The sequence below is a fragment of the Ictidomys tridecemlineatus genome, chromosome 8, assembly GCF_052094955.1.
Source record: "Ictidomys tridecemlineatus isolate mIctTri1 chromosome 8, mIctTri1.hap1, whole genome shotgun sequence".
Classification (NCBI taxonomy): Eukaryota; Metazoa; Chordata; class Mammalia; order Rodentia; family Sciuridae; genus Ictidomys; species Ictidomys tridecemlineatus.
In genome coordinates this window covers 147,825,452-147,847,187 of record NC_135484.1, presented here as the reverse complement: position 1 = coordinate 147,847,187, position 21,736 = coordinate 147,825,452, and the positions used below count along the sequence as shown (strand labels likewise).

At 52.7% G+C, this 21,736-nt stretch overlaps 1 protein-coding gene across 2 annotated transcripts in view; it reads right to left on the bottom strand.

Annotated features, from left to right (window-relative positions):
* Positions 1 to 21,736, bottom strand: part of Gmpr (guanosine monophosphate reductase) — a 37,431-nt gene that overhangs the window by 11,484 nt on the left and 4,211 nt on the right. For both annotated transcript variants that reach the window (XM_005329136.5, XM_078020576.1), the window contains exons 2-6: positions 19,115 to 19,234; positions 16,812 to 16,895; positions 13,733 to 13,906; positions 4,819 to 4,900; positions 2,319 to 2,425 (exon numbers count right to left, since the gene is read on the bottom strand). In XM_005329136.5, coding sequence (XP_005329193.1) covers positions 2,319 to 2,425; positions 4,819 to 4,900; positions 13,733 to 13,906; positions 16,812 to 16,895; positions 19,115 to 19,234 — 567 coding nt within the window. The remainder of the gene's footprint in view (positions 1 to 2,318; positions 2,426 to 4,818; positions 4,901 to 13,732; positions 13,907 to 16,811; positions 16,896 to 19,114; positions 19,235 to 21,736) is intronic.

Genomic DNA, 21,736 nt, shown 5'->3' with positions numbered 1-21,736 from the left:
TTACCTGTACCAGGTCCTGTAGTCATCGTAGCCCATGGTAGGGTGTGTGTAGGTCATATGCAAATACTACACAGTTTTACACAGGGACTTGGGCACCATGGGCTGTGGCTTCCACAGGGGTGAGACCAATCCCCACAGACGGCAAGAGGCGATTACGCACACCTGTGTACACGCCAAACACCCGCAGAGTGAAAGCCACAGCTCTGTCGGCACCCACCAGACCTGACACCAGGCCTGCTCCGAGCATCTCATCTCACAAAACTCCCTGCAGGGGGCTGAATGGCCGTCACATGTGAAGGCGGACGAGGTGCCCGAGAGTCAAAGACAGGCTGTAAATCAGCGTTTATTCCTTAGTCACCTTTAGGGGCACCGTCCCTCCAGAAGCTTCTGGTGGAATACTGCCTGCCTGTCCCCAACTCCCTCCTTCCCACATGTGCCACCGAAGTCTGCTCTCGCCTGTCCACAGGGGGCCACTGGCAGCATCTTGCGGAGGCACCCTCCCCAGGCCCCTGTGGTCCAACCTCCTGGGCTGCATCAGCTCCTCGGTCCCTGCCCAGGCTCCTGAGGGCAACCCCGGGCTTCACCTCTCACTCCCACATGCTTCCACTCCCGGGCTCCCGCGATGGAGGAGCTGTTGGCTCTGATCAGCCGAGATCGGGTCTCCAACCGTGAACCCAACCCTCGAGTGCTTTGAAACCTACAGTCCCCAAAATGAACCCTAGACCAACCCCGACCTCTTCCCCTGCAGCCAGTACTCATCCTGGAAGAGCAGCTGGCCCCTCCTCTACCAGCTGCCAAGCGGCTGCTCCATTGCCCAGGCTTATTTAACTCTCCCCTGAACATCCCTTGGTTCTGCGGAGGGCTCCCAAGCCCCACTACCACCCTAGTGGAAGGCACATCAGATCCTGCCTGAAGCACACTGTCCCTTCTTCTCGGCTTGCCCCTTTCCCATCCTTCCCAGGCAACTCGTTGGATGTTTCTGCCAGACACATGGATCCACTGGGCACTCTCCTGCTCCCCAGTACCCTTGGGAGAAGTCCCAATCCTTAACAGGCCACAGCATTCACAGCTGCCCTGAAGCTCATCTCCTGCCCCCTCTGCTGCCCACTTCCAGCTCCCTCCTCTGATGGAGTGACTTTGAGGTCTTCAGTCAGTCCCTACGCTCTTCAGTGCCCTCCCCTCCCCTTCATCTGAAGCCTGCCCTGGGCACTTCCTACCACTCACCCTAGGAGGCCCACACCATGCATGCTGTAGCCTGTTGGGAGTCAAACCGCATCCCCCTCAAGAGTCACGTTGCCATCCTAACCCCTAGAATGTGACCTTATTTGGGAACCAGGTCACTGAAGTCAAGGTCATCTTGGAGCAGGGTGGTCCCTAGGCCAAAAGGATCCGTCTCCTGATAAAAAGGAGGAATGGTCAGAGGCACCCAGGGAAAAGGCCACATGGACACCGGAGCTGGGCTGCCAGAAGCCAAGGACACCGAGTGACCATTGACAGTGGTCCACCTGGAGCCTGGAATACAGCCCCTGCGGCTCTGCACTCAGGCCCATCGGTGTGCTTTCTATCCCCCTCCCTAACCTGGGGCAGAACAGGGTGACCTTATTCCCCACCTAGGCAGAGCCATCTGCCTTAGAGCACCTGCCACCACAGGAATCCAGTAAGGCAGACTTCAGGGGTGGCACCAGAAGATCAAATTAACAAGTGGATCACAACCAGGGAACACCTGATATGAGGCACTGGGAGAGGTGCACGCCTGGTATCCCAGCAGCTCGGGAGGCTGAGGCAGGAGGATCACGAGTTCAAAGCCAGCCTCAGCCAAAGCCAGGCCCTACGCAACTAGAATAGGAGTCCCCTGTGGTTCTCCTTTGCTGGCAAAGCCACAGATCTTCTTTTTCCTTTTCCTCAAAACTGCATCCTCATTACTAAATGGGCATCCGGGATGAGGACGGAGCTTTGGGTGCTCAGCCCACACCTTGTTCTGGGGAACTTTTGGCCTCTAGAACTGGGAGACAGGAAATGTCATTGTTTGAGTCTGTGACACTTGGTTAAAAAACATCCCTAGCAAAGGACCACATGCCCCTGCGTCCTCAAGGCTGCCTGCGATCCCCATCACACACACCCCCCACCTCCTTAGTGACTGCAGGCTGGTGGCCCCTGCAGAAGATGCGGGCAGCCAGGTCTGTCTCTGCTGAAGGTCCCTGATGTAACCACAGGGCCCCGTAAGGCAGCCAGCTCCCTCAGGGTCAGGGTCAGGGTCAGGGTCCCCCCTGCCGTCTCAACCTGCTTCAGCCCCAACCCCAGCCTCGCCAGAGACTCACCGAGATGATGTGCCCCTTGAGGCCGTGGGCGGAGTCCGCACACTCGATCACCGCACTCAGCTGCGGGTAGCCCACCCCGGTCTTGGTGCGGGTGGTGCACACGGAACCTGCGGAGGAAGGGGGGGGACCCCAAGGAGAGGTTACACGTGAGCAGCACGTGAACGAAACGCGCCCCCTCACCTTCCCACCACCTGCCCCCCAGAAGGTGGACTGCCCTCTGCAGGGGGTGCATGCTTGGGAGGGAGGGGCTGACTGACCAGGGCGACAGAGGTGGCCATGCGCCACCCCACCTGCCCAGGCATGCCCTGTGGCCCTGGTCACCGTCACCACCGATGTTCAGGATGTCGCCCTCCCCCCGCTCTCCCCTGCGTGGCTGAGCACCGACCTCCCCCAGTCCACTCTCCTCCTACCCCTTCCTGTCTCAAAGGACTTCCCAGAGTCCTCCCACAGCCTCTGCACCCTGAACCCCAAACCTCTGTCAATCTCCTAACCTCCCCAAGCCTCAGAAGTCCCTGCACACCTGTGACAGGAACATAAAAGCACACGCCTCGCAGGTTGGGACCTGGGTCAGACGGCACAAGGAAAAACCAGCTTGGCCTGGTCTGGCCTGCAGGGGGCCCTGAGGAAGGGGGGCCAGGGCAGTGGTACCCCTCACTCCTCCTCAGCTCTGCCTCCATGAGACCCTTCACCATCTCGCCGTCCACCTCCCACCTGAGCCGCACTGCCCCAGGTCTCCAACCAGCCTGCCCCTGCGTCAGCTTCCGTCTGGCGCCTACCTCAGCTCCGCGGCCCACCTTCCTCCCCCACCTCTCCTCCCAGCAAGCCCCGTCCAGGCTGTATTCCCCGTCAGGTCTGGGGAACAGGGGTCTTTCCCTATGTCCCTCCCAACAAGTGAGCACCCCTTCACCCTATACCCAGGTCAGCTAGATCCAGCTCCACCTGCGACCCTCCTGGCTCACCTCATCTCTAGCTGCTACTTACCCCAGACTCAGTCCCTCTGACAGAGGGGGCAAGTTTCTCCCCCACTTAGGGATTCTCTGTGCACCCCCCTCTGCACCACCCCTCTCCAGGCAAGGCTTTCTTCAGGCTTCATCTTAAATGTCAGCGCCCCGGGGAACTTGTCCGCCGCAGGATTTCTTCCAAGCAGCGGCATTTAAATCATTATTTGTGCAAGCGCGTTGAGGATCTGTTTTCCTCTGCCGGGTGGTAAACTCGGTGGATATTCACACTGCTGTCTATCCCACGCTGAGGAGAGCCTGGTACATAATCAGGGCACTATAAATAGCCACTGAGAGGATGCACAGGCCAGGAATGAGTGTGTCACCCACGTCCCCGTCTCCACTGCTCCGCCACCCACGTAGCTGCTCCTGGATGTCCATCTGGGCTGCTCTGGGGCCAGCGTAATGGCAGACCAGAGATGCCATTCCTCCTGCTCAGAGCGTTGACTGCCCCCCCCTCCCCCCCCGTGATGGCAACCACACTCTGAGACACTGGAATAGTCGAACTGAAGACCTCCCAAGAGGTCTAAGGCTGGTTATTCTATAGGTCCACAGGGCTGTTGTTCCTCTTTTCCTCCATGTCCTGGTCCCTCGAACCCTCCCCTCTGCACCAGGCCAAGTCACCACCCACCGGAGTCCTGGCCTCCAGCCGTACCCTCCGCAGACTCCTCTCGTTGGCTTATGGTCCACTGCCTTTTATCATGGTGTCTCTTGGGTGGGAGGTGCTTTTAAACATCTTTGCTGGTTTTTTTAGTCCTAGTATGAAAATGGACGTCTTCTTTCCTGCTCTCTAATGTTGGCATCTGATTAATAACTGACATACAGGGAACTCGTCACCAACACAGCAGTGGATTCAGCCTCCCGCATGGCACATGGGAGGGCGGACACCAGTGGACCCAGGAAACCACAGCACCACCCAGCACAAGGACCTCCACCTCTCTCCTCCGTTCAAGATGCCAACGGGTGGTCCTAGCAGAGAAGGCCTGAAGGGGAAATGGGCGAAATCTTGCCTGCCGGCTGCCAGGTGAGGAGCCAACAGTGATGCGTGCCTGGTCACAGGTGACGTTCAAATGTGGATTCACAGCCACACGCCGATCTGCAATGTTTGGGGCTCTTCAAACATCCCTGCTCATGAGCCATCCTTGTGCATTAACTGTCCTCTCCGTCCTCCCTTCCTCCTCTCCGTCCTCCCTTCCTCATTAGAGCACTCAGCTTGTTAATGAACTCTGCCATCCCCTCTTCCACATGGATGCTCTGGAGCCAGGACCCCCTATTCCAACTTCATCTCTGCTCCTCTCAATGCCGTCCGGAGGCGTCACAATGAACTCAAGGACCTCTCTTCCCAGGAGCTCTGTCTGGAAGCTCAATGATGCTTCCAGAGGAGATAGGCTTTGGACCCATGGGTGAGTTGTTCCTGTGTTCCCATCTGGTCATTCCCAGGGCCCCCAAGCCCCAGGCCCGATCCTCCCCACAGACGCCCTCCAGGGGCTTCAAGGTCTTACCTGGCCCAACTCCCACTTTAATGATATCCGCTCCCGAGAGAATGAGCTCCTCCACCATCTCGCCTGTCACCACGTTCCCTGCCTGGGACAGAAGGAACAAAGCTCACAACAGTGAGGACTCCCGGGGGAAGGTGGATGAGGAGCCCCACACCTGAGCATGGGATGTGCGTGGCCCGTGAGTCACCAGGCCACCACTGGGGGACAAAAGGAAAAAGAAAACACTGGTCCCGGTTCCTGAGTCTGTTCAAGTCTGAAATTGGTGAGCCAAGGTCTTCCTTTGGTTCCTTTCATTACCTGGAAAAAGGTTTCCCATATTCATTACCTGGAAACCACTCTTGAAGAAGCGGCCAGGGATCACTGATGCGTGAGAAGGGCCTGAACAAGATTATTCAGAACCAGAAGAGATCGGAGGGTGTCTGGGTCAGGAATATTCTAAACACGTCAGCAATCAACAAAGCAAAAACTTCCAAACACATAAAATCAGCCACGAAACACATTCAAACTGACTGAAATTCTTATCCAGGTGCCTAAAATACTTCAGAGAAGCCGTGTGTAGAGGTGTACGCCTATGATCCCAGCAACTCTGGACGCTGAGGCAGGAGGATCGCAAGTCGGAGACCAACCTGAGCTTAGTGAGACCCTGTCTCAAAATAAACTTCAAAAAAACAGTTGGGACTGAAGCTCAGTAGTTTGACTTGCAGGTATGAGGCCCTGGGTTCCAGGTGGGGAGATTGGGGGGAGAGACAATGCTTCAGAGTTTGCCAAATCTCTGAAGAATCTCCATGAACTCCAGAGAGCCAGGACTGGAAAGTTCCCCATCTTCTCAAAGTCGAGAAATTCCCCGAATGTCCTTGCCCTAGGGTTGGGGTTCCCCTCTGGATATGGAAGGACAGATCAGTCCTTATGGATCACATAGCACTGGCATGTGCTCCGTTTACCGAGCACGAAGCTTTGGCCCTAAGAATAAACACACAAGCCAGGAAATAGCAGAATCTATCAACCAGGAGGATGCATCTGGTTTGGAAATAGTTCTAGTTCTTTCGCTGCAGGAGTCTGGGAGCACAAAAATAGCCCTTTATATTACAACTCCTTGCCCTGTGGATCCTTCAGCTGGCACACAGGATCCTGGGCAAGAGGCCCAGCTGAGTTTTCACGACTGCGCAAAGACCTATTTTACAAAGTTCACCCCTGTTCCATCTACTCACATGGACACCAAAGGGGGGGGGATTTTATTTTTTTAACCTAGACAAAGTGACTAGCACTTCCTAGAAAAGGTTGCTAGAAGAAGGTGGTGAGGTGCGCACAAAGATACTTAACTACAAACAGCAGCTGACAATGGAAGGTGACAGGAGGACTAGAGGGGGTCAGAGTTGAAGGACAGCTGCAAGGAACCCCTGAGTACCTGCAAAACGTCAAAGGGAAAACAAAAAGCTGCCCCCCGTGTAGAAATGAAATGCACACATGCAACAGCTCCAGCAACCACACCAACCTGGCAGAGAAAAATACACTATCCCGTCGAAGGGGCACCGTCCCCAACATAACAAGAACAGAGAGGAGAAAGGCTAACGCCTCACAAGTACCAAAGGACAACAACGAACTAATAGGAATTTTTAAAAAGTGGCTAACAAAACCTGGGGAAATGTTCAACTCCGCTAATCATCAAAGTAAGAACGCCAACGTGGTTCTACTTTTCACGCAGGTCCTCAGCAGTTGTGAGCATGAATGCTCAAGTCGACGCATCAGGAGATCTGCTGGACGAATGTCTATTTTGGTCCAAGTTTTCCTCAAAAGCAATTTGTCCATAGAGAAGAAACGGGAAGACAGACACATCTTTTGATCCAGTTAATTCTCCTTTTAAGATCCTCTCCCAAGGAAATCATCAATGAGGACAGAGGTATAACTGTAAGGACTATCATGTGTCACAGTGCAAAACTGCAAATGCAGTCCCCAAAATGGGAATGGTCCAACAATCAATGGCCCACTCACGTGATGGTGGAGACTTCTTTATTTGGGGGCACAGAGCTGGAGATCTGATCCAGGGCCTCTTGTTCATGCTAGGCAGGCGCTGTCCCACTGAGTCACACCCCTGCCCCATAGGATGCTTTTATGAAGAGTATAATGGCATGAGAAATGCTTAAACCGTTTAGGGGAAAGCAAGATCTCAACTTTGTTTATATTTTTTAGATGCACGTGTACATGAAAAACAAACAAACAAAAAAACCCACCAAGGTGCTAACCAACTGCCTGGGTGAAGAGACTTTCTGAATTCTATGAATTCTCTCCTTCTAAACTTGTCTGGATTTTATACTAGAAGCACATATTTTTTTAATGGGGAGCTGGGGGTGGGGCTGAACTGTTTTCTGTAGCACAAGGAAAAGCCTGAGCTCTGGTGGTCAGGAGGCTGAGAAGACTGCGGCTCCTGTTCTTCCTGGCTGCGTGACTCACTAGGACAACACCTCCAGGAAGCAACTCCAACGGCCGCCGTTGCGTTTTCAACGTGGATCTGTTTTTCCCCACTCGGGTACCACCCACAGACCATTTTATTTCCTTCTTCAGGCAAAATAACTCAGCTCACAATAGACGGACCGGGTCCCACCAGGTAAGGACAGTGAGTTCACACAGGTGAGGAAGGCCGGCCCTGGTTCTGAAACCAAGAGCTTCCACAGTGTCATCCCCTCTGCTCAGCCACCACGTGGCTCTGTGGTCAGGACACCGTCTCCGATGCCAAGTGGAAAAACCCAAAGTGACCATGAAGTGCCTCTAGTGTGAGCCACAGCATAACAGTCGAACACCGGGGACCAGGAGGGGACCAGGGGGTGGTACGGACAGACGGGCAAAGCCGTCTACTCAAATTTGAAACCAAGAAGAGCAAAACCAGGGAACAGAGGACAAGACCAGAGCAGAAATGAGAACGGTGACACAGCAGTTGGGCTCTGGTGACGTCCCTGGCCTCTGGTCTGGGCATGGTGTGAGGCAGCGGAGCGGGGAGGGGCTGGCCGGGGAGATTAAGTGAGGAGCTGGCCTTATCTTGGCAGGGACCCGCCTGGCACGGCGGATACAGGCCGTCAGCACTCAGGGTGCCGGTGTCTGCCCGCAGATGCACGTCAGGCCGCTCCTCTCCTGGCAGCCAGGACGGAAGATGCACTATGGGGCTCCTGGCATCAGGCACAGGGGCTCTGCTCAGTCCCCCTCGCCCAGGGAGACCAGGCAGCGCCCTCCCACTCTGGATGGAGCCCCCACTCCTCTGCGTCAGAGGTGTGCGAGGACCAGGGGAAAGACACGAGGTGACAAGGCTTGCCGCGGTCTGAGTGTTTGTCTCTCTCCAGACGTCAGGTGTTGAAACTCTCCCCCCGAGCGAGGGTGCTGAAGGCAAGGCCTTGGGGGTCATCAGATTATGGGGAAGACCCTCCAGGATGGAGCAGTGCAGGTAAAATCAAAGCAGGAGAGCCCAGGGGTCCTCACCCCCCCACTACACGAAGACACAGTGACGAGACCACGCCTGTCAACCAGGCTCACGGCAGGCACAAATCGGCCTCCGGAGCTGTGCGGAACAGACTTACGATATCCATAAGCTACCAGCTCATGGTACCTCGTTCGAGTGACCCAAAGAGACCAAAATCCTCTGTGCAAAACCAAAACTCAAAACCGCTCGCTCCCATTTTTCCAGCTTCCCTTTAGACCCCCACCCGTGGCAAACACAATCCCAAAGACCTCCGAGTCCAACACCAGATCTCCCTTTTCCTGGGTAGTTTGGGGCAAGTCCCTTCAACTCTGAGTCTCGGTTGATCCTGCTACAAAACGGGGCCAGGCGTCCTCACATGCGGTTATTACAAGGTTCACAAAGAAACTGTCCAGTTCTCCGCCCGGCGCCCAGCAAGGCCCCGTCAATGTCGATCCCTCCCTGTAACAGTGATCTCTGTTGTTACTCTTCTCACAATCGTTGAGGTCTGAGTGAGTGAGATCTGTGATCAGGTTCACTATTTTCAATATGTGGTCAGCATTAAATCCATTCACACTGTAACGCAACCGTTGTTCATCTCTAGAAGTTTCCACCACCCAAATTCATCAATGTCTACCCTGGGCACTGGCTGGCCCTGGGCCAAGGGAAGACCTTTCCACAGAATGAGAAAAGGGAGGGGATTGGGCCTAGAGGTTGCAGTAGGGCACCCCCAAGGTGGGGGTGAGGACCGCCTCAGGCCCTCTCCCACCCCCGTGCACAGCGCTGCTCTCGCTGCCTGTGCAGTCCAGGTGGCCGCCGGCCTTCAGAAAACAGAGCTGAGTTGATTATGTGGTTCCCAGAGACACGCACCCCCCCTCCCCCGGACCTCTGAGGCCCTTGGCAGCTTTCAGTGGGTTCCAGAAAGAGAATGAAAACAGAAAACCCGTGGGCTGGGCCTGGGGCTCAGCGGTGGAGCACTTGTCTTGCATGTGTGAGGCCCTGGGTTCCACCCTCAGCGCCCCACAAAGATGAACAAAATAAAGGCATTGTGTCCACCTACAACTAACACACTGACTGGCAGAGCCACTGGGTCCATGCAAGGAAGTGTCCCCCTCTCTGGACAGAGGTGTGGGGCATGTGGCTTGAGCCCTGTCTCATGATGACAGGTGGAGAGAGAAGGCCGCTGACTGAGGCTGGGCCGGCCTCTGGTCTAACACGAACGGGAGTGGCCATCTGCACTGAAGCCCTCCCCAGAGCCCACAGCGGGACCTCCATGTTTAGATGTGACCTGGCATAACTGCAAGATCACAGGCCCCGAGGCAGGTCACCTGGCCCTGAAAGCCAGGCCCACCTTTCACAGAACCCCTGGCTTCTGTGAGACTAGGTTTCACATCAACAGAAGTGAGGGGCATCATGCCCACTCTAAGTGGTAGTATTAAAATAGAAATGCTGGGCTGGGCTGGGGAGTGACTCAGGGCTAAAGCACCAGCTTAGCATGAGTGAGGTCCCGTGTTCTATCCCCAGCACCACCACCAACAAAACCCAAACCCAAATAATGAAAATACAAAAGAAGTGCCTCTTCCCACAGTACCTAGAACATACCCAAGAAAACGGGGTTCTTTGTCCTCTCTGAAAGCCACCAGGCCCATGCCTTAACACTGCTACAGTCTCCCAACAGCCAGACCCTCCACAGGGTCTCTTTTCTGCCAAAGATGCTGCTGAAAAGTCCCCACCTCTGGCAAGGCTCACCTGAGGGGCACGGCAAGAAAAACCCGGGCAGTGAGACCACCCCAGGTCATGACGCAGAGGCGTGGCCAGCTCTGTCCAGAGTGCGCCTGAGCTCGCCTTCTCCTGGGCCTTGTATTAACACTCAGGACCCCACCCAGCACCTTTCGGCTCCCAAACCCTGGGGAATGTGAATGCGCCCTCAGTCCCCACAGCGCCTCCAGAAGCCGCAGGGAAATCACGTGTGCAAGACCACAAGAGCCAGGGGCAAGAGTGCTGGGGCCTCTGAATGAATCAAAGATTTCAGGGGTCAGCAGAGGTGAAGAATGGCTCAGCCACCAACAGCCACCTCTGCCAACGCTCCTGCCCATTGCTGAGGAAACCAACAAGGGCAAGCAGAACACCTCCAGGGCCAGCCAACGGGTGCTGGGTGGAGAGGCCCTCAGGAGGAGGCCATCCGAGGGCCGTGGGAACTCTGCGTCCACCCTGCACCACCCCTTAGCAACCCCAGACCCTGAACTGGCCACAGTACCCTTTCCCTATCCCACCTGGCCACGCTCCTTCCTGCGGGTCCGTTGCTCCTGGTCTCTGTCCCTGAAGGGAGGCACACAGGCCCTCTGGGCTAGGCAGCGGTCACCTACCGCCCTTCTCAGCAAGGCCAGCTCTCTGGAGCAGCAGAAGGGAGGTCTGGGAGCCACCATGCGGAGAAGCGAGGCTCACTGCCCCACCCTCTCAACACAACCCCCAGCCTCTCCCAGCCAGAGGCGATCCTCAGAGCACACGCCCTGGGTAGACTCACTGCCCACAGCACCTGCTGGGAAATGCCCCTCTGCCTAGGGGGACCCCAGCACCCTCCAGCACCCTCACGCGAGAGGACAGAGAGAGCTGGACACACACAATGCCCCCAGGCCGCTCAGCTCCTGTGCCCACCCTGACTGCAGAAGTGCTGCCTCTGAACGTCTGTGTCCTCCTCAACTTCATCTCTTGACACCTAGTCCCCATATTGGGAAGTGGCACCTTTGAGAGGCGACCAGGTCATAAGGGCACAGCGGCCCAAATGAACTAAGGGGAGCCAATAAGTCATTTTAATGGCCTGAAACCAGCTGCAAAGGATAGAGACAGGAAAAGAGCAAGGGAGGCAGCTGGGCAAGAGTATTAAGCTCAGCCCCAGAAACCATGGAGTACTATGCAGCTGAGAAAACACCCTGGGAAATCTCAAAGGCACCATCGAGGAAAAGCAGATTCAAAAGATGTAGAGATGAACACTTAAGTTTCAAAACCGGGCAAAATCTAAGTGTCATTTAGGACTGCAGAAGTAAGTGGCAAACCACAAAGAAGGAAGAGAGGACCACAGTCGGGATGGGTGTTTCACTTGAGGCAGGAAGTCACGGGCTCCTGTGGACAGGTGAGCTGACGTGTGCTTATTTTATGATTCTTTATTAAACCTCCATGTTTTATATGCTCTTCTGAATCTCATATTTCAATTTATAAAGTCACTGAAGACATAAAGTGGAGCTACTAAATCACCTGTGTAATTTCTGGTTAGTGCTTCGAAACCAACCCGGGGCCCTGATGTCAGGAGATGGAGAGTGTGGCTCCCCGTGTCCTAACCAATCCCTGCGTCTCCAGAGCAACTAGGCCAGGAGAGGCCGGGGAGCAGAGAGGACCCAGACCTCAGACAGGTCGGTCAACAGCAGCCCCCTCTCCTCCAACAGGAGGCCTCCTCCGCAATGACTGGTGAGGTCTGGGGCCAGCCTGGGCAGGGCGAGAGAACCGGAGTTCCATGACGGATGCCGTTTACGGGCCACCAGGTCCAGGCAAGGCCTGGAAGTCAGCTTCCAGTTCCTTCTTTAAAATGTCCCAGGAAAAAGCTACCACAGGGGGGTGTGGACAGAGAAACCCAGGGGGGCCTCAGGACCAGGGGCAGGAGCCATGCCTTCCACTGCCAGCCCAGAGGTCAACTGTGTGACCTGGGGACCAGGAGGCAGGGAACTGTGCTGGGGGAGGTGAAGGAGGGCAGGGGCGTGTCCGGCACACCTCAACGGGCAGCTGGCATGGCCTTCAGACTTACGTGGATGTGTTTTATGAAAATTCCCCAAACCCAGAACAAATCAGAGTTTAAGATTCCTGATCTGTAGTACCTGCGGGATGACCCTTTCTATCTTTGCAGAGATCTGACAAAGACGACAGGAGATTGACATGAACCCCCTGAAACCAGCAGGTCCTTGTAAAGAAAAAAAACCACACACACACACAACACGCACCTTTTTCTTACTCCTCATATTCGACACAGTAGAGAACACTTCAGGGAACCATCCCCCACACACACCAAGCCACTGTCCCCCCAGGCACCCTACCATTCAACTCGGTTCTGACCTCAGGTGCCAGACACAAGGAGGTTACCCACAAATCCTGAACCAACTGGCGGCTCCCGTGAGCCCCTTCCCAAGGCCTCTGCTGGAGCTGCTCAGACCCAGGGAAACTCTGGACAAGGAAGCTCAGACTTACTGGTTTAGGATGCGATGACGAGACACCCAGGGGAGGTCCTGGGAACTCAGGTCCAGGGCCAGATCTTACCACAAAAGACTCTCCAGGCCCCTTACCTAGAGGACTGCTGAGGAGTCCGTCTCAGAAGCAGACTCCTCGTTCTGTCACAGAATTGAACCCACTCTTTTTAAAGTGAGCGGAGCTCTCACGCAGGGTGAGAAGAGTTTTGCCACTTCCTGCCCACGCCTCCCTGGCCCAGCTGGCCAGCCTCAGCTCAGTTCTTACCTCTTTCTCCTGGTGGGCTGGAAGAGCATAAAAAGACTTAAGGATCCTCAGAAGTCCCTTCACAGAAGACTAAACTCCATTAACCAATAATTGGGGCCCCCCGACTTCCTTGCCCCCGATGAAAGGTGCGGAGAAATCAGGCTCCGAACCCCACAGAGCTGAGGGCAGGTGGAACACCCAGCAGACCACCTGTGATCACTGCGGAAATCGAGACCAAGGAAGAATAACGACGATACAAAGTTTCCCCAAGGCCCAACTCTAGAGATTTCAACTTCTTTTTTTCTGCAAATCCACCGTTCCCACAAGTCACGAATACGCATTCTAACTGGTGAGGGTGCTAGTGATCGGGAGAGCCAGGAAACAGATCCCACGTGATAAAGCAACACACCCATCAGCCAGCCACGGTTGTTGCAGGAGATTCCCGCGGTGGAGCCCAGTGCTCACGGCGGAGTCGGGTGCAGTGTGGAGGACACAACCCTGCAGAGCTGAAACCCTGCTATGTGTTTCCTACTTTAACACGTGCTCTTTGCTGAAGGTGGCAAGACCCTTTTGCAAAGGTCTCATCTGGTAAGAAACACTAAATGATATTTAGCAAAAATAAGAAAGTGGGGTTTTATTTTTATAGTGGAAAGTGAGTTTCCAGATCTTCCAAGGTGGCTACCTTTCCTTTTTGGGGGGGTTTGGAGGCAGAGGTGTGCAGAGGGGTAGCAGTATTACTACTACCCACATCCTCAGCCCTTTGTGTTTATTTGGAGACAGGGCCTCACTAAGTCGCTGAGACTGGCCTTGAACTTGTGATCCTCCTGCTTAGCCTCTCGAGTTGCTGGGATTATAGGTGTGCACTACCACACACGGCTGCCTCTCCTTTTCCTAATGATTCCAAACTAGCCTTTTAATAAGAGGCTATGACAAGAACGCAGGTCCCCCCCACACTGAATCCCTCTGCCTCCTCACCTTGAAATATCCCGCTGTACTTACCATGATGGTGTGCTCGGGAAACCTGGCCCGGACCAGTTTCACGAACTCCACAAAGTGTTCGGAATAGCCGTTGGCCACATCCAGGCAGATGAACTTCACCTGCGGCACGGCTTCCAGGATGCTGCTCATCTTTTCCAGATCATTCTGTCCACTGCCCGAACTCACAGCCATGTGCTGTACCAAGATGAAGCAAGAATGTCGGCGTGAGCAGGAACATTCCCGGCAGACCCCCCTGCCTCCTCCCAGGTGGCTTCTCTGGGGACAAAAAGGCGTCTCTGGCAGGTTCCACCTGATCAAATCACAGCGGGTCTGCTCAGGAGACAGAGGAGAGCTGTGTCCCTAAACCAGCTCAACTTCGATCATCATCTTTTCTACCTTGGCATTACACATATCCTCAAACCTGGGCCTCAGCCACTAAAACTTTTCAGTAAACAGATTCTTAAATATGCAGGAGATATTGTCCTTGGCTTTCATATCATTTTCTCCAGATTCCTGTGTGGAACTATAAACAGTGGAGCCACCCGTTCAAACATATCATGGCACAGAAACTCGACAGGTAAGAGGGAGGATGTTTCCAGCAAGAACAAAGTGGGGACACTCAACCTGGAAGAGGGACTTGGAGGTGCTGCCTCTGCTAACCGCAGTGACTTCACTTGGGCCTGCAGATGTCCTATGGGAAATGGAAACAGGACAAAGCTTGGCGACTCCGCCTCCATTTTGTGACCCGTCCTCTTTATTAGCTTCGACCCACGGTCAGGCCTCTGCCCAGCTCTGCGCACAGCCATGTTAATCACTGCAGCAGGGCTCTCTAAAAACCAGGACTAGGAGGTTTCCTAGCCTCACATTTACCTGGCCTATCTCATCCCCCTCCAAGACTGAGCTCCAGGGACACCTGTCAGCTTCTACGCATCCAGCTCCTGGTGTGGCACCTAGAACTTCTCATTGTCCTACAACTTCCAAGAGCTCACCCCACAGGACTGTTCCCCTGAAGGCAGGGACAATCACCTCATGGGAACTAAACCGCCCCCTTCAGGATCACAGTGTGATGGACAAACACCCTGAATGACAAGTGGAGATTGCCCCTCAAGCCACAAGGCCTTCCTGGGAGCCACCTTGCAGAACAGAAGCAGGTATCAACCTGCCACCTGGATGGAGACCACCCCCTGCGCAGACCTCACGCCTTCCTAATGAAACCCGAAGCTGCAGGCAGCACCGACCCCAGGCTGAGATGCTGGGTCTCCCTGTGCCTTCCCAAGGTGGCCCGCCTGATGGCAGTGCTTTGCCTGCTCTCCCTATTACTTTTCTGTTTTGCTTTTTGGGGGAAGTGACCATGTCGGTTTGCTGGGACCTCTGGAGTCAAGCCTCTGGCCTAGGGCTCCAGTCTCTGAAAAATTCAGGTAACAACTGTCTACAGAGCCTGAGCACTCTATCAGGCACGCCATCTAGAGATGGGTTAATGGTGCAGGCCCAGCACATCTGGTCTGATCTCAAGTGTGCACGAGGATGTGCCTAGTTTATATGCAAATATATGGATACACTTGTGCATTCAAGAAGTTTGGTATCTGCGGAGTGGTCCTAGAAGCAGTCCCCCCCACAGCCAGGGACAATGGTCTAAGACATTTGAATACAATTCAGCAAAAAATGAAGGTCTTGCTGTTGACCAAAATGATTTCCTCTCCAAAACCACCTTCTCAATAATGAAGCCCACCCCTAACTAAAGGAGGGTGGGAGCATCAGCACAAAGAGAGACCCCACCACCACCACGCAGTTAATGTCCCAAATCCTCTTCGAATCACAAATGAGCTGACTGTGGGGAGGGAGAACTGTCACCCTGGGAGACCTCCCTGCTGCATCTGGGTCAAACCACCTGTAGGTTCAGGAAGGACAGTGCTACCCTAGGAATTTTTATTGCTGTTTTAAAATTGTCCTTTTTTTTTTTTTTTCCTGGACACTTTTCTGAGATGGGACATACCCGGAGTGCACAATTCCATGACTTTTGGCAAACTCAGAGTTGTGTGCTCACCACAACCTATTATTTTCTACTTTTAATTTTTTTTTTTTTAGTTAGAGATGGACACAATTATTTTATTTATTTTTATGTGGTGCTGAGGATTGAACCCAGGACCTCACACATTCCAGGCAAGTACTCACCACTGAACTGCAACCCCAGCCTCATGGCAACCCATTTTAAAACATTTTCATGATTCCCGAAAAGAAACTCCCACACTTCTTAACCATCACCCCTCTTCTGCCTCCTGCTTCCTCTAATCCATTTTATGTTTACAGATTTCCCATTCTGGACAATTCATGCCAACAGAATCACTTTGCGTCTGGCTTTTTGACTTAGGAAAACATTCAGGCTTCATCCACTCGGCCACATGAACCAGCCCATTATTCCTTCTTGTGGCTGAATAATACCATCTGCTATCACATGGCTACATCCTAATTTGTGTACCCCTCCAGCTACTGGTGGATATTTGGGCTCTTTCTGCTTTGAGGCTACTAGAAATAATACTCCTATGAAAACACATCAGCAAGTTTCTGTGTGTGTGTGTGTGTGTGTGTGTGTGTGTGTGTCTTCACATGTGCTAGAGCCACACCTAGAAACAGAACTGCCAAGTCCTGCAGCAACTCTTAGGTTTCACCTTTTGAGAATCTGCCAGACTGTTTTCCAAAGCATCTCGCATTCCTGCCAGCGCCATACGAGGGTTCCAATTTTTCCCTGACCTCAATGGCACTTCCTATCTGATGACAGCTGTTCCAGCAGGCATACTGCTCACTGAACTCCAAAACGACTTGCTGCAAAGGAGGGTTTTACACGGGCTGGATCTACCCTGAAACACCTGGCCGGAAGCACAGGTCTCCCTGGGAGCTGATAGAAAACACTTCACCTCTCCAGGGAAAGCAGGTAAACCCTAGTATTTACATAAGGTGCCACAGAGCAGGTGGAATCAGCAAGCCCTTGGAGTGACACAGGGCTGGGAACCACCACCCCAGTGTATCTATCTGCTGATTCACAAGCTTCTGACAACTCTCTCTTCCCAGAGGTACTTGGAGACAAATCCTAGCAGAGTCTTACCTGAAGACATTCCGGGTGCTTTGAGGCAAAAACCTTCCACTCTTCCAGGGTGTAATGCTTATGAACCGCTGTAAACATGGAGTGCTAGGAAACAGACGGTGACAATGACATTAGGATGAGCAGCCACAGGAGCCCTCTCCCCTAGAGCAGCACCTAGATGTCTCCAGCCATTTGCCTGTTCCTTCCTGGAACAGCAGGCTCTACGGGAAATCAGCCAGATGAGTCTCCCCCGACCCCCACCCCAAGCAGGAGCAGTGGTCTCATGAGAACCAAGCTGCCTCCTGCAGAGTGGAGGCTGCCCCCTATCAAGCAATAAGGGCCTCCCAAAACCAGAACCAAGAATGACCAACCAGACCGCAGGCTCTCCCAGACTGCCTCATGACCCAGCCCTCTTGCCCGGATCCCTTCCTCACTTAACCCTCAGGCCCCTGTCAACACCCCTAGACAGGCTGACATTGGACCTATTTTGCTTTCCCAATGAGGCGACATAGATGGAAAGTTCCTTTCCTGCTTTTCACCATTACTTTTTATGTTTGTTTTTTGGGGTGAGTGGCCAGACCTGGTTTTGGGGGTTCCTCAGAGTAGGCCCTCCGACGTGGGACTCCAGTAACAGTATGTGAAAGCTTTTTCTTGTGTTCACTCTTTGCTAACTGCTTCTTGTTACAAGCTAAACCCATCGGACAGTTGACATGCTTAGGGTTACACAAACTGTAACCCTAAATCTCTGCCTCTCGACCCAGCCTTTACTATCGTCGTGCCAGTGCTTGGCAGGCCTTATTTCATTTCCTTCTCCGAATACGTTTGGACAGTATTATTAGCTTCGTGATCTCATTCATGGGGAAACGGTCATGGTGAAAATGGGGAGGGCACAGCAAGTTCTAGGTTTTTAATGGACTAATAATAATTTGACACGTGAATTAACCAAGCAATTTATTATTCCCTGATTCTCTTCATTTTTACACTATGTTAGTTAGCTTTCTGTGGCTATGAGAAGACACTTGAGACAGTTGACCTATAAGGAGAAAATGTTTATTTGGGTTCACAGTGTTGGAGGTTCCAGTCCACGAACAATGGGCTCCACTATTTGGAACTGTGGTGAGGCAGCACCTTATGGTAGGAGCAAAACCACTTACCTCATCACAAGCCAGAGAGCAAAAGGGAATGAGGAAGAGGCTGGATCCCACAATCCCCTTCTAAGGCAGGCCCCCAAGGACATACTGACCTCCACCTAGGGCCCCCTCCCACCCCCTGTAAAGGCTCCAACATCATCTAGTAAAGCAAGTCTTTGGGGGCCACTTATCCAAACCATAGCATACACTAATAGGTTGTTCATTAATAGCAGTGACTAATGACAGCAGAGAAGGGAAAGATGGAGAGAAAAAATGCCACATCCTTGTAGCAATTAATTTATTAGCCTCTGGCCCAAAGCTCCCTGGGGACTGAGAACTGACAGAGGATACAACAGGTCATACAGTCAGATGGACAACCCCCTGCTCTGTTTTTTGAGCTCATAATTTGTTTGAGAATCCTTTCACTCTAATCACTGCCTAATCATGAGTCCCGGCGCCTCCTGCTGCTAGACTTGCTGCCCACCGTGAGAAGCTCTGTCGACTAATTGGATTTACCCTTGCACTTGGCAGGCCTGATGGACAGAAACAGACACTCCACCCCATACACATGGGCAAACGTCTCAACACGGAGGCCCTGGAGGCTCCGCACGTCAGACACAGCCATGCAAGACCCAGTCTTGCCTACAAACGGCATTTCCTTTATTTTCCCAAAGCTACCAGTTCTCCGTATTGGCAATTAGATGAGTAGTTGGCCAAAAGGAGCCTTAAGATTCTCCTGAGAGCTGTCATTTGAGTGAAACCCCTTGGATTCTAGAGTCAGTTTGGATTAAGTCCTGCCTCTTTCTACCTGGCTAAAGGCCCCGACGCAAGCTACCCCTCATCCCTCCCTCCCTCCCTCTGCCTAGGTTTTCTCATCCATAAACCTAAACTGTGGAGTTGTGAATTAAGAATAATCAAGACACATTATATCCAGTGGGGCTTAATCATTATGTAGCACCGACTGCAGACCACGTCCCCCGGTCCTAACTTTAAAAGCCATGTCCCTCTTCTATGACACTTCTCATGTTCTAACTCATGTGTGAATCTCTAATTTCCAAGTCTCTCCCGGGCATTCTCACAGAAGTGGGTGTAGCAACAGACAGACTCCAAGCCCAAAGAATGCGAGTCCAGGGTGGGCTCCTGCCAACCTCACCATACCGTGAGCCGCAGAGGCAGGAGGACCTTCCATCTCACCTGTGACATCACGACTGCCATCTCAAATGTCCCCACGGTGTCCATGTTGGCCACAATGATGGGAATCCCTTTGTAGGTCTGCTTTGAGTTTCGAAATGTAAAGGTACGCTCAAGATCCACCTGTGGGCCGAGAGAGTGAGGAGTGAGTGCTCTTCAGGACAGGGGCAGCATTTCTGTGCTCAGAGAAAGTGAGAAGAACACAAAGGAAGCAGCAGACCCTCAGCCCCTGGATTCTCTTTGGGCTCTGACTCCGGATGTTCTGGAGAAAGGAGAATCCCTGAAGAATCCAAGTAACATGTTGTATCCAACTGCAAAAGCTCAAACGGTGCCTGGTCACCCCCAAGCACCAGTACAAGGCACTGGGCATTCTTCCACGAAGCCGAAGCTCCAAATCAGAAGCTTTCGCTCCTCTATTAGCCTCTCCTCCCCGACTGCTGCCTCTATTCTCCACCTGGCTCATGCTGGCCCTAAGCATCCACATACGTGATATCCTTTCCCAACTTTCAAGCACGGGAGGGACCATTCCGCTTCTGAGAAAATCCATTCCGCTCTCCCCTGCCAATGATGACTTTCCTCCCTCCCTTGATAATCCCTGCAATGCTGACCTTTCACCTGGAACCACTACCCTGCAGTGAACTCCCAATCATCAATCCCTTAGCCTCTCAACCTCCGCAGCTGTTTTGTAATTAGGAGCATCTTTGAGTGAGCTGGAGGGACATTCACTGCCACCATATGTCCACGCATATAAACATTTGTTCCTTTGACATGCAAACAGCTGGAGGGAGGCCTCCAAATCCACTGTCACTCTGACTTGTGGGCTTTTAGGACTATCAGCGGTCAGGAACCCAGGATAGCCGGCTAGCAGGGTGGGCTAGCAGCAGCAGTGTGCAAATCAAGGGACTCATACAAAGCTACTGGAGTCAATGACATCTATGACCCAAAGCAGGTCCTGGCCTGCTCTTATCACAGAAAGGTCACACACTATGGGTTCCATTCTGAGTTTGTTTCTGACCAAGTTTGGCCAGTGGAGGATCCTGCAGAAAAACCAAAGGATAGTGGTTGGAGACGGGGGACACCGGTGGTTCTTCCAGATCCCTTTTCAGCAACTTCTCCAGAATGGCTGTGCATCCTTCAGGCCCGGGTGCTCCTGGTTCCAAGTTTCTCAGAGTGAGCCAATCTTTCACCCTAGAGGAGGAGCAGCTTCTTACCCTCGCCATCTCTGGGGCCTGAATATCCCATGTGGCATCTCAGCTGTATTAGGAACCTGCACTAAATTCCCTGCTTGAAATAGCCCACATTTCTGTCTTCCATGGCTGGACCCTGAGAGATTTGGATCATAATGGAGGTGGGTGCTTGCCCGAGCAAACTGGCAGGAGGGACCCAAGTATGAATCTTATGCTTCTAAAATAATTCAGACCTACATGACTCCAGCTTCCTGAGAACCCCACCAATAATCCTTTCCTACCAGTGTTTATCTAGAGCCTTTTATTCTTTTTCATCTGAATTCAGTTTCATTTCACGCAAGCAGCAAGCAGAATCAAGTCAGAAAACCCCGCGGGACATCTCAGACGCTTCCGCTTTTTCATTCCTCCTGCTTCTCCACCCAGGGCTCCGTGTCCAGAAGGCGTCCTGGGTGAATGATGTCATCAATATGATTACACTGGCTTTAAACTACAGTCAACAAGGGGAAATGAGACTCTGTAATTGCTCGAATATATGTGGCGTTGGGTCCCTTTATCTACTTCCTTCATGATGACTCTTGGTTCTACACCGGTGAAGCAAGTTTTATTGACATCCTGCAAAATGACTGAGCGAGTCTATTAGCTGCAACCTTCTGTGCTGCTAATGGCCCTGTAACACTCTGGCTCAGGGGCTTAAAACAATCAGAATTCCTTGGCCTCAAATTCTTCTTCTACTCCTCCAAGAGGCATGGGGAGAGCTGTTATACTCTGCATCCGGCTGAGGCCACAATGGCTTTTTCTTGGCACACCAAGACCTGTCAGCGGTACAAAAACAAAACAAAACAACCAGCACTTCACAGAAAAGGTTCCCTGGCCTGGACAATGAATGTTGCCCTTCACTTCTAGTCTTCTCCGTAAGGCAGATGCTTGGGGCTAGGGGTGTAACTCGGTGGTCAGAAGTGCTTGGCATGCACAGACCCTGGGTTCGATCCCTAGAACCCCCTGAAGGCAGACTCTTCACAATATTTCATTCTGAAAATGAGTAATGAAATTATCTTTCCCCAGCCTTATTCACCCAGACACACACACACCCAAAACAGACCAGTTGTTCGCTAAGAGATAAATACTTTAAATATTCCAGCCTCCCAGGAACAAAACTTGGCGTTTAATCTGCCACAGCTGGCCCATGTACCAAATATAGCACCTGTAAATTCCCTCTCTGTAAACCCCATCTGAAAGGGAACAGAAAATAACAGATTCCCCCCCTTCACCTGAGAAACATGTTTCTACTGCTCTTCTAAATACAACTTTATTGAGTTGGTTTGGGGGGCTCAAAAGTTCAAATAGAGAGCCACAAATCACATTCCAAATAATCCAATGTCATGGGTCAAGCTAACAATTTGCTGCATACAATATGCTCAATCCTCTTACCCTGACACAA